We start from the raw sequence: 14,920 nt of genomic DNA on the forward strand, positions 1-14,920 counted from the left end.
TGAGGGTTTGAGAATTTGTGTAAATGAATTGTGACCATGCTTACTTCGACTATACAGACTCCTATTTATAGAAAACTAAGTAACGTCTACTCTAACGTTAAACTACTAAACTTCAGCCACGCGTCCTTTTGCATTTGAAATGAACCAAGTCCTTGAACCGTTGCAACTGTCGAAGTTTGAATCATATTTGAAGGATGAAAAAATACTCTAAGTCCACAACTTGAGCGTTTCGATTTATTACTTCCAATCGAAGTAACCTTCTACTCGAAAAGCAGCATCTTTTCATAACTTGCAGACTCATTATTCTTAAAGACATTATCCTTCACCTTCTTTAAATGATAAGATAAGAGAATTAAATTCTCTTGTTCTTGGAGACATTTAAAACCTGGCACTATTGAAGCCATTTGACAAACTTTTTAGTAATTAATGTCTTTGGATTTAGAGATGAAAACATATTTTAGCTCAAGCTAAAATATGGGATAACACCATGGAAATTTAAGACAATGCAGCTCAAATAAAAATGAAATGACAGTAACTGAATTTGAACTAGATTTAGTTACCTTGGAAGAATTAAGCTCTGGTATCTGAATTGAAACCTACAAGGAAATTGGATTCCTGACTTCCACCCTTTTGTGGATTCAAAGATATGGACGCAGAGAGGGACAAAGCCTTTCCAAATGAAGAGAGTGATTCAATAACATTTTGAAATTCAGCTTACAAAGAAAGAACAGAATAACAAAATATGTTGGGTTATTGTAAGAAAAATATTAAATATCACATTTCATGAAACAAAGATGGAACAAGCTAGTTACACCTGAAGCTGCCAGTTACTCAGTTCCAAGGGATCCAAGAGCTCAAAAACTCTCAAATGAACAAACTGAATATGAAACAACCTTTGGTGAAGTATTTACTATTTTACTTTCAAGTGAAAAGCATGTACGTGGATAAAAAAACGTTTCAATGAATTAATTATTACTAGTGGCGACTTGACATTCAGTTGTTTTAGAAAAAACTTCTAAAACTAACCATTTTCAAACGAGACAGAGATTCCGAATTGAACATCAACGACCTGCACTGCTTCTGAAGGTTTTGCATATCTTCCACTAAAGAGGCTGTGAATCTGTATAGATAATTTATAAAACCACAATTAGGCTTTCAGCATTGACTGAATAAACGTATGAAAAGTTGTGAGCTTTTAACTGAAATGTTGAAATGTTAACGAAGAAAATGACAAAACTGAACCAACGATACCTTCACCAATCTCTTCCAAGAATGAAACAATACCACCGGCAGTAATACATGCAACTGCTTCACCTAAATCTGATTGAACCCAAACTATCCTCACAATGTTCCTTCATAAGCCTTCACAGCTTCAGGTGCAAAATATCATCATAAACTAATATAAAAATCACCAACAAAAGACCAACTAATCCAAAGGACACCAATCTTACCATCAAACATACTCAAACAGAGCAAACTAGTCTCATAAGTGATGAGGTACATAAGCTCAAATAAGTCCATATAAAACATACCATGATGAAAAATAAAGTCTTAAGCAGTCTCACATTCACTAGTAACAATGCCTATATGATAAACAAGACAAACAAACGGAATTGAATATTAAATTCACCTTAGGTTTGAAAGTAGAACGAACAGAGTTAGAAGAAGTTGGATACCAGGAATCGAGTACCATAAACTGAACGAGTAACAAGTCTCGTATCAGAGTAGTTCTATGATGAACAGGTTGTGCCATTATCAAGAAGGCTCAACAATTTCACACATATCCAATAACTTTAGAATTCATGCACTGAACAGAAATAGATTGCACAACACAAATACTTCATTGATAATGATTTAAAACCATAATATTACACACAATATTAGACGTACATTAATTATAGGATATAAGTAAGAATAATAAGACACGGATAATACACTTGCTAGATGCAAGTATAATACATGGTACTGATATAAACTGATTGACCACATTTTGGATGACGTTCTTCTTAAGCCTCCAACACTTTATTCTGCTGCATTGGAACTTCAGTGTTGTTTATTATCAGCCTCAGTTCCTTCTCCTGCTGCTTTGGAACTTCAGTTGTCTGCTTTCCAGATTTAGCTATCTGCCTTGGTCTCTTCACCTTCTGCATTGGAACTTCAGTGTTGTTTATTATCTCCATATACTTTGGAACTTCAGTTGTCTGCTTTCCAGGTTTAGCTATCTGCCTTGGTCTCTTCACCTGCTGCTTTGAAACCTCAGTTGCATGTTTTTGAGCTTCAGCTATGTCCTTTTTCTCAAGCTCGAATTCAGCTTTCATAGTTTCCAAGCTAGCAAGCATTCTCTGTAAATCACTGTGGACTCTATCCTGCGGGGTTTAGAGATTAATAATATTAAAGAGCTAAAACATGGACAAAGAAACTAAAAATGTTTGGAGCAAAAGCATTGCTAAAAAGCCCAGCACAAACTTTGTTAACATTTCCAGAAAAACTTACAATATGTTCAGGATCAGCACCAGATTCCTGCAATAGCTTCAGCCTCCCCTTCGCGTGTTCAGTTAATCGAGTGAATGATTCCAGCTCATCTTCCATACAGGCAAGCTACAAGATTAGAGATTTTAGAGATTAATATTAAATATTAAATAAGTAAAATATGGACAAATAAACAAAAACATCAAGAGCATTGCTAACACATTTACAAGAAAAAACTTGCCCATGATTTTTTCGGAGGCTCAGTGTAACGCCTTACGGTGCTAGACGTCATAAACGAGTCAGGATTATACAAGCGGTAAGCCAAGCAGTAATCCATAGAATATCTCATGTTACCAAGATTATCCATAATCCAATGCTGTAAAATGAGATGGAAGAAAAATATTGTTAAAAGCAGGAAACAAATAGATAGACAAATTTAATAATAATAACAATAATAATAATAATAATAATAATAAAACACTAAGAGTTTCAGTAACACTCAAAGTTAATTCTGTGTTTGAAAGTAAAAATAGCTTATGATAAGCGCTTGTGCAATAAGTTGTTTTATAGAAACGTGAGTGAGACACAAATTCACAAACAGTGACCGTCGAGGGATTGTTATTTGAAAAGAAGGATTACAATCCCCGATTCAATAACAATAATCATAATATATTGAATTGAAAAATAAAAGAAGAAATTATGAAAGTCGTGAACCCTAAAACAACAAATAAAAACCCTAGAGCGAAAAGATTATGAATTAAACAATTAATCAGAGAAAAGATTGAAAGGAAAAAGATAGATTATGAATTAAACAATTAATCAGAGAAAAGATTGAAAGGAAAAAGATAGATTATGAATTAAACAACTCGAACTAGAAGTATTGAAAACGAAAGAACAAGAATGAAAATGCATACATACATTCCTTGAGAGAGGGAGCGGAGCGAGCAAGAGAGAGAGAGAGAGGGAGCGGAGCGAGCAAGAGAGAGAGAGAGAGAGAGGGGGATATGAATGAATGAATGAAAAATCGGAAACCTGGAGATATATATATAACAGTTATTTGGGCTGAAAGATAATTTAAAGCCCAAACCCGATTCTCTTTCTTGACTTCCACTCTTTCTTGTTTACCGCCTTAAGTAATCATTATGCTGCCATTTACCGCCTAATAATTACCCTTAGATCGATATATGGTGCACAGTAATATTATGCTCCTTCAACACGTGATGGCTTAACTCAATTCTCTCTCCACCATATCACATGTGTCTACTCTTTCTTTCTCTTCTGCGTTTTTATAAACTAAAATTTTATAAATAGTTTGTTAACGTTTTTTTTTTATAAAAAAATAATATAAATTATATGAATAATACTTATAAAGAATAAATAGGAACCCAGACCCAGTTTTAATCTTTTTGTTCCACTAAATAAGTAAAATTTTATCCTAATTTAAATTTTCTCAATTTTTCCAACAAATAACTAACATTTTTATATTTTTCAATTCTACTTTTATATACAATACAATAGGAGAAATATATTGATAAATATTTTTCTTTTATATATAATAATATGAGTCAGGATCCGTTGACACCAACTAGTTTGACACCAAATGTTACACCTCTCAATAACGTTTTAACCGATATAAATTTTATAAAATCCACTGTTGGATTGAAAGTTTACATCATATAGATCATTTGTGTAAAATTTCAGACAAATCCAAAATCATTTGATATGCTATTGAGACACATAAAGATTAACGGCATTTAAAAAAATACAAAAACCGTTAATTTTGATGTATCTCAATAACATATCAAATGATTTTGGATTTATTTGAAATTTTACACAAATGATCTATATGATGTAAACTTTCAATCCAACGGTGGATTTTATAAAATTTATATCGGTTAAAACGTTATTGAGAGGTGTAACATTTGGTGTCAAACTAGTTGGTGTCAACGGATCCTGACTCATATAATATAGGTATTCATAAATATATTAAAAAAATTATAGGATATATTTGTCATTGATACTTAAAACGTCAGGAGACACATGTTGAAAAGATTATGGATGACAATGAGTAGGGTATTGTAGTACTCATCCCCATATTCGTAGTTTGAAAAAATATCCGTACCCACCCTCATACCCGCGTGGATAACAACCTTTGCACCCGTCCTCATACCCTATGGGTACCTAAGTACTCATACTCGTACCCGTTACCCGTATTTTTTGCTAAAAAATAAATCGATCAATTATGGTACTAGCTTTTTATGGTGTATTTGATTTGCTAAAATATAAGCAACCAACTCATTGTAAGGTGTGCCTAGATACTTTCATGGAGCACACAACTCATTGTAAGGAGCTCCGAGATTCAAATACAGACACGATTTGGTTAGAGATGTTCTTTTTGATATTTTTAGGCGCGCGTGAATATCTGTGAAGAAAGAGGCACATGTCAACGGGCGGAAAATGTGCAGAGGAAACTTCCCTGTTCTCCGCCCCGAAGTGCATGCGGGAGAGTTTTTGCCTCCATCACCTTCTCCACGGGGGAATATTTGTTTTCATCCCCATCGTCATAAACCCCCACGATACCCGCGGTCGCGGAGATTCACCGATATCTAGTATTAACAAAATAAAGTATCTAGCTTTGCATGTTCCCTTGTCATTGGATTTGTGTTCTTGGAATACTATGATATCGGGTTGTGTGGACCGAAAGAAACCACAAATTGCTCATATGATGCATGTTCGGTGCATCATATGTTGGACAAGATCAAGATTTTTTTTTATAGGTGGTTGAAAGCGACGAGTAGTACTCTAGCTTTGAACTGCCATAGTTGGTGGTCTAGTCCTATGACTTGTTTGAGCCTTGTTTAGTTTCTTTTGGTTCTTGTGTTTTGACTCTATATATATGAGTCGGGATCCGTTGACACCAGATGTCAAACTTAAATTTGACACCAAATCTTAACCGTTTAAATTAATTAATCCTACGGTTTTAAATAGAAGATTACAATTGATTAAAAAGTATCACGTGACTCGATCTTTTTTGCCCTTGTCGTTACTACAAAGGTTCTCATCTCTCGCGGCATCCAATTTTCTTCTTCCACGAGCACCGGTCTTCTTTCATCATTTTACCTTCTGTTCCACATAATATATGCTACCGATTTTGTTAACCCACATCAATTTGTGGCTAAATTAAACCAATTGATCGGGATAATTCAATTAGGATTTTAGTCGTAATTCAGTGATTTCTTCAACAAATATATTTTCCTTCAGATTAACAATAGTTTCTTGTTATTTCAGTCGGCAACAAATTCTTCTGCAAATTTCTTGTTTTTGTTGGCAACTAAACATGTTTCTTCTTTACATTAAAAATAAAACAACATGTTTCTTCTTTCTTTTTATCTCAAAAAGCTCGAAAAAATAAATTTTAAATAAATATAATAATAATAATAATAATTAAAATTATTAAAATATAAAAAACCTCAATTTAAAATTTGTTTTAGGCCTCGTATAGTGTTGGGTCGGCCCTGGGTATCAGAGATCATCGACGACGAGGATGAAGTCTTGGTAGTGCGCTTTACAAACTTCTTCGATCTTTGACTCTTTGGAGCGAGCGAATTGATTAAGGCGGTTATGAATTCTTATGGTGTTGTAAGCATGTGAGGGACAACATTTAATAAAATTACATGATTAACCATCAATTCGATTTTAATATATTAGTAATAGATTACCAATATTTTTCCTTTTATAATTAACACTCAATTTTGGTGGTAATCGATTTTAATATATTAATAATAGATTACCAATATTTTTTTTTGGTACATTTAATAATAGATTACCAATATTTTTCCTTTTATAATTATTAGTATTATTTATTATTATCAAAAGTCAAACAAAAAAAACAAACAAAAAAGGGGAAGAACAGGCAAAACAGCAACAGAAGCAGAGCTCCCCTGTTCTAGCTTTTTCCTCTTTTCTACAACTTTCATGACTTTTTCCTCTTTTCTACAACAATTAATCCAATGGTCACTACTCACTAACCCAAAGTGAACTCCTTCACAAAAAAAAAAAAAAAAAACCCGAAGTCAACTAGCTCCAGTCCAATGGACACAACACAAGCTTCAGCAACTACTCTATAAATTGGAACAATTGAAAGAGGAACAGGGGAGTGAATTGAAAACAAAAACAGAGAGACAGAAAAATCTTTAGCAAAATTTAGAGAGCCAAGCATGACCATTTTTCATCCTATTTTCATATTTATTATTAAAAAAATAATAATAAAAAGAAAAAAATCAAAAGAAAGAGGGAAAAGAAACCAACGCAATACGCACAACAACAACTGGTATCATGTGCACTCCCCACTCCCCTTGTTTCAAGCTTACAAGTTTTGACATTTTCTCAAAATTGATCAAGCAAGCTTTCACCAATAACAAAAGCATTGTTTTTCTTTTCCTCTATTAGACCCTAATTTCTGCTGCCTATAAATAAAACCAAAATCAGAATCAAGAATAGCAGGCGACAGGAGGCAGAAAAATAACCAAATAATTCATCTCTTTTCACCATTTTACTAAAATTCGAAATATCATCAAACACCACTAAACCTTCATTCTTCTTCAACAAAACCCTTCTAAACACTTTCACTAGCTGAAAATCAAGAAGAAACGCAAATAAAAGCACTCAAAAACGTCAAGTTCGAAGTTCACTTGGTTGAAGAAAAAACGTGGGTTGGATAGCTCGATTTAAAGCTTATAAGTAATTATTCAGATAAAAGCTTATTTATACAAGTGTTGCTTATTTAATCTAATGCTTTATTCTTAAGCTTGTTTATTTAAAGTAGTACCTTCATGAGTTATCTTTTCCCCGGCGTTTTTAATACTTCCTGTTTTCTTTCCTCTTGAAATGTTCAGGTATTAAGCGATGGTTAATTCGAGATTCAAGAAAACGGGAATCAAGGTAACCCCAATTTGCATTCTTCCCTAGCTTACAACCACTATTTTCATGTAGCGGTTGCTGGCTTGCATAACATGACAATAGAGTTTAGAGTGTGTCTAGCCCCATGTTTAAGTGATACGATATAATAAAGCCATTTTGTTGGCTTCGCATACTCCTTTGTTACTATTCCTTTAAATCACCTCACTCATTACCTTAATATTACTATTCTTGTACTTGTACATCATCTCACTTATTACCTTACAATTGATGAAGAACAAATCTGAAACAAATCTTCATCATCATTTTTTACCTTAAATCAAAATAAATTTGTACTCAAATACACCTCATAGTAGATTGAATCTTTATTTTATGTACTCTTTAATCTCTTTTTAAACTCAAAAATCAAAATCCCCAAATAAATAAACCTTCAGTAAAATGAATTTGTACATGTGTAACCATGAAATTTCATTATCTTCTTCATATTACTACTTACAATATTGAACCACAATTCAAATTTTTAGAATTATGCAAAATTGGGTTATCATGATATGAAGATATGTTGATCAAGGTATTCATTCCTCAAGTTGATTGAGAAGCTGGTATATAAGTATATAGAATAATGCTAGCAACACACTCTTTAACAAACACACTTCAACACACTCTCTTTTATTGGTTGAAATTCACATGGGTCCCATAAAAAAATGTGGACCCATATAACTTTTATGGGACCCATGTGAATTTCAACCAATAAAAAAGAGTGTGTTGGAGTGTGTTTGTTAAAGAGTGTGTTGCTAGCACTCCTCTAAGTATATAAGGTTGAAGTTGGTTGCTGATTTATACATTTTATTCGAATATAATATGGCAGGAGTGACTCAAATTCTAAATCAATGATTTGATTATTTTTACTCAGCCAACTAAAGCAATGATTTTATAAAAGTAATGAAATAGGTACAGCGCATATGAGCGATGGTAAAAATAGCAAATGAATATCATGAGATTGACAGTGACTTTACCATTGATTGACAATGTAATTTTCATTACGCCAACACTGTACTATTGCGGTCAACAAAATTGGTTAATTGGTTCAAAATTTGTTTATATTCGAGGCCGGAGGGAGTATATGAATTAAATCCTAGTTTTTATTTTGTGAAATTATGTAGCTTGCTTTTGATCTCATGTGGTTTCTATACTTTCCCGTTTCCTTAACCTATTTTTAACTGTATAAATTGCAATGGTGATTGTAGTTTCCTGTGGTTAAGACCCATAGACTGCTGGAAAAGAGTGTCAAAGGTGCCATACCTGTGGGAGAAATAGCTGCATTGTATTTGGCCTCGATTCTGGAGTATCTGACTGCAGAAGTTCTTTACCTGGCAGGAAAGGAAATCAAATCTCCGAATGTGGAGAGGATAACAGAAAGTCCTTCAAAACGAAGGAAGATATCAGAGAAGATAACAGAAGAGCATTTGCAGCATGCTATAGAAGGAGATTATGAACTTGAAACCCTTTTCAATAGTCTCGATGTGTCCTGGAACAACAAAACTGCCAAAGAATGATCTGCCTGCTTTTGCTTTCTTTTATATACAATTTGTGATCTGCATGAATTAAATCCTAGTTTTTATTTCATTAAACTTGTAACAACCCAAACTTTAAGTTGATGTTAGAAATATTAATCGGAATTTCCCTACTACATAGAAATATTAATTGTCATCTATGAACTTGGACCAGAAACGACCATTGCTCTTTGATAAGGATCATTAGGCAAAATTGGATTTTGTTTCCAAATCTCATCAATGTACTCAAGAATCACAAGTGATTCTGATATGGGCTTATCATTGTGAACAAAAACTGGAACCTTTTTATAAACTGGATTATATTTGATAAGTTGATCACTTTTATTGCCCAAATTTTCTTCAACATATTTGTATTCAATTTCCTTCAACTTTAGAGCAATCTGTACCCTGCACACAAATGGGCTTCCTGTAAATCCCAAAAGCTTCACATCAGCCTGATTTGTAGCTATTGCACCACAGCCTTGCAACACTCTCTTGACTTTGGCAACTAATAGATGAATCATGGTTCTAAATTACAGTTCACAGTATAAAGGTTTTAAAATTCTCTACGACGGTATTTTAAACCACCACTGAGACTGTATCGACCGATATTGTCTGTATTTTACTGCAATATCAAAGTTTGCAGCTTAAATGAAAATGTAATGTTAAATCATCATAAGTGAATGTCTTTGTTTTATAGAGGGAAGAAGAGTAATCTAACTGACAAGTATTCTTAACTTTGCATAAGAACAAAAATAAAGTATAGCGTGATATGTGAATGTCCACTTTATAGTCGAATAGGATAGGAGTCAAAGGATAAAGTAACAAGGATGGCTTTCTATAACATGAATGAGGTGTACAAGTAATGAATAGAAAGAATATGAATTTTTTAAAATTCACTTTTAAATTAAAAATAATTTGATATGTTATGGAGATCCTTCATGATTAACAGTATTGAATAAATTGATAAACAGTTAGCTAATCATACATATAGGAGAAATTAGTTATAATTTGTAAGTTTTTTTTTTTTTTTTGACAATAGAAATTAGTATTGACGGAATTGTGATGTGACATTAGATTTTTCTCTTTGTTGCAAACAAATTTCTTATTAAATAACATTCTTTTTTAAAATAAAACATAATTCAACAACCCAGGTTTGGGCCACCATTAAAATTCGCGTCGGTCAATGTCCAAAGTCGATTGGCGGATCGGCACAAACCGTTCCACATCCGACCGGGACACATCGTCGACCCCCATCTGCTTCCCTCCTGACAATTTCAAGCACTATTTGACTCTCTTTTCAAAGGCATTATAATAATTTAGAATGAAAAGAGGTTGGGTCTTGAGACTTTGCAACATTTATGTTTGTCGGTCAAAAAATTTAAAATATAAATCCAACATGTAATCTATCATATATTTATTTTTTAGACTTAATTAATTCACTGCTCTTTTTTAGTTAGCATGGTTTTAAATTGCAGTCACCATCATAATTATGATCTTGCAAAAATTTTGTGATTTCAACTATTAGGAATCTACATCACATATCCTTTGCAGTGTAAATTATTAATTCTAACAACACACAACATCTTATTAAATTCTTTAAAAATTAGAAATAGATTTGAAATTTCGAACTAAAAAAGAGTTAAAAGTACTCTTGAACATTGATTTTTATCCATCTCACTCGAAGAAAACTGAATTTTTTATATATTTTATTTTGTGTTAACACTTTAGTGCTTAGGGAAAAGGACTCTGATAATTCAACATTCGATTGATAAAAAATTGTTTCAATAGATCATCTGATAGTTTGGTAAATTCTAATATGGATCACTTCATCAAGTGGTCCATGGTGGACCAGTCATGAATAACATTATAACGAATACGAATTTTACAAAATTCATCATTGGATTGAAAGTTTATATCATATAGATCATCCATAGAAAAATTTAGAAAAATTGAAAATCATTGGATATGTTATTGAGACACATCAAGATTAACGGTTTATTAAATAACATAAATCTTGATGGGTCTCAATAATATATCAAATGATTTTTAATTTTTTTTTTAAAATTTATGGATGATCTATACGATATAAATTTTCAATCCAACAATGAATGTCGTAAAATTCATATTCGGTAGATCACTTATCCACGGTGAACCACTTATGAAGGTGGTCCTACGTAGCATTAGCCGTGATAGTTTATGTGTATTTTGTCACGGTCTTCATGGCATTTTGGATACATCTCATTGCTTACGTAATTCCTTACATCATTTCTTGGTAGAAAAGGCATTACTTTTTTTGCATATCCTTGACTAATGGAACGTTTACTTCTGTCCCAAGTAAATATAAGCACTTCTTTAAAATATAAATATTCTTAATTAAGCTACATTAAAATGGATAAATTAAAAAGTTTAACTTGGATACACTAACCATTCATATGAAATTATTTAATAAATAGTTATAATTAAAGTCAAATATTTTTAATAATTTGGTGATTATGATTATTTGACAGTGTAAAAGATTTATATATCGACAATGTGTATATGAATTAAATCCTAAATTAAATACATTTTAATATATTTGAAATTTGCAAAAACTACTTATAATAAAGAACAATAATTAATTGTTAGTTGGTTCCGTGATGATTGACGCTAAATTTGGTAGGGGGTCATGATTTGATTCCTTGCAAATGCGATCGAGGAAAGACTGAAACCACTTGATATCGAAAGTCAGAACTAATCCACGAATTAAATTAAACTGGTGGGCGAAAGCAAAAAAAAAAAAAAAAAAAAAAAAATTAATAATAATAATAATAATAATAATAATAATAATAATAATAATAATGTAATATTACATATATTTGGTCAAATGCAATTAATATAATACACGGGGCCACTTTACATTTATTTCAACTCTTGCAATGGTTTAAGTTGAATTCCGTTTTGTTGAATTAAAATCCTCGCTCTATATATATAGAATAGAAGTAGTTATAGGATTGAATCAATAAGAAGCCAAAAACATTTGGTTGAGTAAATTAAGAATTGAAGAGCTAATTAAGATGGCATCAAATCAGGAAGAGGTGAAGCTTTTTGGAATAGTGGGAAGTCCATTTGTAACAAGGGTGGACATAGCTCTAAATTTGAAGGGAGTTCAATACAAATACGAGGAAGAAAAGTTGGGAGAGTTTAGTGATGCACTAATCAAATACAACCCTGTTTACAAGAAAGTTCCTGTATTAGTTCATAATGATAAACCCATATCTGAGTCACTTGTGATCCTTGAATATATTGATGAGACTTGGAAACAAAATCCAATCTTGCCTTCTGATCCTTACAAAAGAGCCTTGGCTCGTTTCTGGTCCAAGTTCATTGATGATAAGGTAATTACTCCCCTCTTCTATTTTTCTAGTTGTTAATTAGCATGTTAATTCTCATCTTTATTTGGTATCTAATTATTTTTACAAAATCAACTGATAATTGGTGAACATCTCTTTAAAGAAACTTCTTAGATCCTATATGTAATCTATGCGGGAGTTGATTTTTTTCCAATACACTTCCTCTAACACATAATTATCTAGCTTGATGTGTGAATATAAGCGGTAGTAATTGGTCTAATCTATATGCTCTGATACTACATTAGATTTTCATATAAGTCCAATTAATCCTTACACAACCGGTTTTGTAATAGTCATGATCTAGGTCACATATAAAAACATGATATGGAATCATAGTCTATAGCTTCCGGGTTCTGTGGCAAAGCCATAAAATTTATAAAGCTTAGGCAAAATCTCAATTTTGAACAAAAATCTCAGTTTTGGACCAAAATTAAATATCAGTTTCGCCCTAAATTAATCTCTAAAATCTTAGTTTTGCCTTAAACAAACCTCTAAAAAACCCAATTTTTTTACCCGAGTCTAGGCAAGTGTCCGAACTGAATAGACTGTAGATCTACCATTGTCCGGCCACACACACCATTTATTCATTCACCAAGCTCAATAGTGCCTTGCATGGAAAGATTTTATACACCTTAAATGTCCATAATGTAATTTGACCCAAAATAATCAATTACTTATTCTTATCTTAATTTGTTCCCACTAGTGTTTGAATGCTGCAAGGAAAGTTGCTTTTTCTCTTGATGAGAAAGAACGTGAGGAGGGTTTTAAGGAATTGGAAGTGGCTTTTCAATTTCTTGAGGATGAGCTCAAGGACAAATTCTTTGGTGGAGAAGATATTGGCCTTGTTGACATTACAGGTGTCTTCATAGCTTTTTGGGTCCCTATTATGCAAGAAGTAATAGGATTGAAGTTGCTCACTATTGAGAAATTTCCCAAGCTTTACAAATGGAGTCAAGATTTCAACAATCACCAAATTGTCAAAGAAACATTACCTAACAGAGAAACACAATTGGCCTATTTCAAAGCTCGTTATGAAAGTCTTTTTGCTTCAAAATAGATTAAATTAAATGATACATATATTGGAGACTTGTATGAACTACTACTTGGTTGTCATTTTAGTTGTTTTTGTTTGACTTGTCATGTCAAATTATATGTGTGTGTAACCTAGGATATTGTCCTCATTTACACTATTTTGATTAATAAAGAAAATCCTTATTCCCGTGAAAATAAAATATAATTGTTTCATAAAAATGAAATTCTATATGTCTCTTAATTTCATTATCTCTTTTAATTTGTTTATTACTTTCTATTGATGAGAGAAATTTAAAAGAGAAATGTAGAGAGTCCGGAAAGGAGATAATTCAAGTCAGTGTTCAAGTTTTTTTTTTTCTTTTTAATATTGGAGGCAATAAATTTAAACTTTAGACCTTATACATATTACATAATTTTTTTCAATTAGACTAAATCTGGTGCTTAACATGTGTTCAACTCTTGAACCTCACATTCAATCTTTCTAAAGGTCCACGTATTTTTCACTTAAGTTTGTGTCCACGAAAATTCTCTATATTCCTTTTTGTTTTTACGAGAAAATCTATATTTTCTTTTTTACTAAATGAGAAAATCTTGTTGGAAATTTGAGTATATTTCAAAAGTTTAAAATCTATTGTGTGTCATAATTTCAAGTAAGAAATATAGAAATATATTTTGATTAAAAAAATAAATATTTTTCTATTATATTTATCGTAATTTTTTGATCTAAATTGACTTGGTATTTTTACATGGAATTCCATATTATTTAAGTATTGAAATGTCTCCTTTATTATAGTAATAACTGCCCTTTAAATTCTCTTCAATTATCATTATTATATCTTATTGAGTTTAATTGATAATGTACTTGACGGTGTAAAATAGTTTTACACGGTCATACAATAAATAATCATCATTTTGCCATGTCATGTCAAGAAAGTGGGATGAAGTGAGGTGATGTGGCGGAAAACATGGTTGGTATTGATTGACAGTGTAAAATTATTTTACACCGTCGATGCATATCAATTAAATCCATATCCTATTATATTATTGACTAAGTCATATACATAACCGATTTATTTTGATTATCGTTTACTAATTAATAGGATTGATTTGTCTCCCACGATTGAATTGCTTTTTACTTGGTCACTAAGGCATTGTTTGGTAAGTCCAATAAGCTAGCTTATAGCTTATTGAACTAGCTTATAAGCTTGTTTGAAAAAATGTGAATTGTTTCAGCTATAAGCTAGCTTATAAGCTATTAGTTAACTTATAGCTTATTTTTACCAAACAGAGCCTAAGTATATAGGTCAAAATATATATGCATGGGTTTTATAACGAAAAAGACGAAGTACTTTGCGGAAAAACTTACTAAGTTTATTTTCATCTTATTTTCAAAACAAAGTATCCCTCGTTGATATTCTCATGTCTTGATAGCCTCGGTACGTTTATCACCGAGAAGAATCGGTTGTATTCTGGGGGAGTTACGCAATATGTGCGGATAATTCCTTAGTTCAGTGAATTACACGTCTCCGGTTAATTAGTTTCCAGCCATCCGCGCCA

General features: G+C 32.0%; 4 protein-coding genes across 5 annotated transcripts; 2 read left to right on the plus strand and 2 right to left on the minus strand.

The window, feature by feature from the left end:
* Positions 1–1,822: 1,822 nt before the first annotated feature.
* Positions 1,823–3,409, minus strand: LOC123906883. Its single transcript, XM_045956899.1, has 4 exons — positions 3,392–3,409; positions 2,711–2,845; positions 2,494–2,598; positions 1,823–2,366 (listed from the first exon to the last, which is right to left on the minus strand). Exons 2-4 carry the CDS (start codon positions 2,834–2,836, stop codon positions 2,007–2,009), a joined length of 591 nt encoding a protein of 196 aa, XP_045812855.1. The 5' UTR covers positions 2,837–2,845; positions 3,392–3,409; the 3' UTR covers positions 1,823–2,006.
* Positions 3,410–6,894: 3,485 nt separating this feature from the next.
* On the plus strand, positions 6,895–8,945 carry LOC123906886 (probable histone H2A variant 2). 2 transcript variants are annotated; one of them, XM_045956903.1, is made up of 3 exons: positions 6,895–7,177; positions 7,365–7,410; positions 8,634–8,945. In XM_045956903.1, exons 2-3 carry the CDS (start codon positions 7,375–7,377, stop codon positions 8,940–8,942), a joined length of 345 nt encoding a protein of 114 aa, XP_045812859.1. In that variant the 5' UTR covers positions 6,895–7,177; positions 7,365–7,374; the 3' UTR covers positions 8,943–8,945. The 2 variants fall into 2 exon arrangements, with proteins under 2 accessions (XP_045812859.1, XP_045812858.1); XM_045956902.1 differs by having other exon boundaries at positions 6,895–7,209; positions 8,634–8,942.
* A 152-nt stretch (positions 8,946–9,097) lies between these two features.
* Positions 9,098–9,586, minus strand: LOC123906885 (probable glutathione S-transferase). The gene has a single exon (XM_045956901.1). It carries the CDS (start codon positions 9,461–9,463, stop codon positions 9,098–9,100), a length of 366 nt encoding a protein of 121 aa, XP_045812857.1. The 5' UTR covers positions 9,464–9,586.
* A 2,266-nt stretch (positions 9,587–11,852) lies between these two features.
* LOC123906880 (probable glutathione S-transferase) lies at positions 11,853–13,582 on the plus strand. Its single transcript, XM_045956895.1, has 2 exons — positions 11,853–12,316; positions 13,035–13,582. The coding sequence occupies exons 1-2, from the start codon at positions 11,996–11,998 to the stop codon at positions 13,386–13,388; spliced, it is 675 nt and encodes a 224-aa protein (XP_045812851.1). The 5' UTR covers positions 11,853–11,995; the 3' UTR covers positions 13,389–13,582.
* The last annotated feature ends 1,338 nt before the right edge of the window (positions 13,583–14,920 follow it).

This window comes from Trifolium pratense, linkage group LG2, assembly GCF_020283565.1.
Source record: "Trifolium pratense cultivar HEN17-A07 linkage group LG2, ARS_RC_1.1, whole genome shotgun sequence".
NCBI classification, from domain to species: Eukaryota; Viridiplantae; Streptophyta; class Magnoliopsida; order Fabales; family Fabaceae; genus Trifolium; species Trifolium pratense.

Excerpts from the sequence above, each read along its gene's own strand:
- LOC123906883 (XM_045956899.1), bottom strand. The coding sequence starts at position 2,836 with ATGGATAATCTTGGTAACATGAGATATTCTATGGATTACTGCTTGGCT. Across the intron at positions 2,599-2,710 it reads AGCCTCCGAAAAAATCATGG|CTTGCCTGTATGGAAGATGA; the intron begins GCAAGTTTTTTC and ends CTAATCTTGTAG. Across the intron at positions 2,367-2,493 it reads GTGCTGATCCTGAACATATT|GATAGAGTCCACAGTGATTT; the intron begins GTAAGTTTTTCT and ends TAAACCCCGCAG.
- LOC123906886 (XM_045956903.1), top strand. The coding sequence starts at position 7,375 with ATGGTTAATTCGAGATTCAAGAAAACGGGAATCAAG. Across the intron at positions 7,411-8,633 it reads TCAAGAAAACGGGAATCAAG|TTTCCTGTGGTTAAGACCCA; the intron begins GTAACCCCAATT and ends TGGTGATTGTAG.
- LOC123906885 (XM_045956901.1), bottom strand. The coding sequence starts at position 9,463 with ATGATTCATCTATTAGTTGCCAAAGTCAAGAGAGTGTTGCAAGGCTGT.
- LOC123906880 (XM_045956895.1), top strand. The coding sequence starts at position 11,996 with ATGGCATCAAATCAGGAAGAGGTGAAGCTTTTTGGAATAGTGGGAAGT. Across the intron at positions 12,317-13,034 it reads CCAAGTTCATTGATGATAAG|TGTTTGAATGCTGCAAGGAA; the intron begins GTAATTACTCCC and ends TGTTCCCACTAG.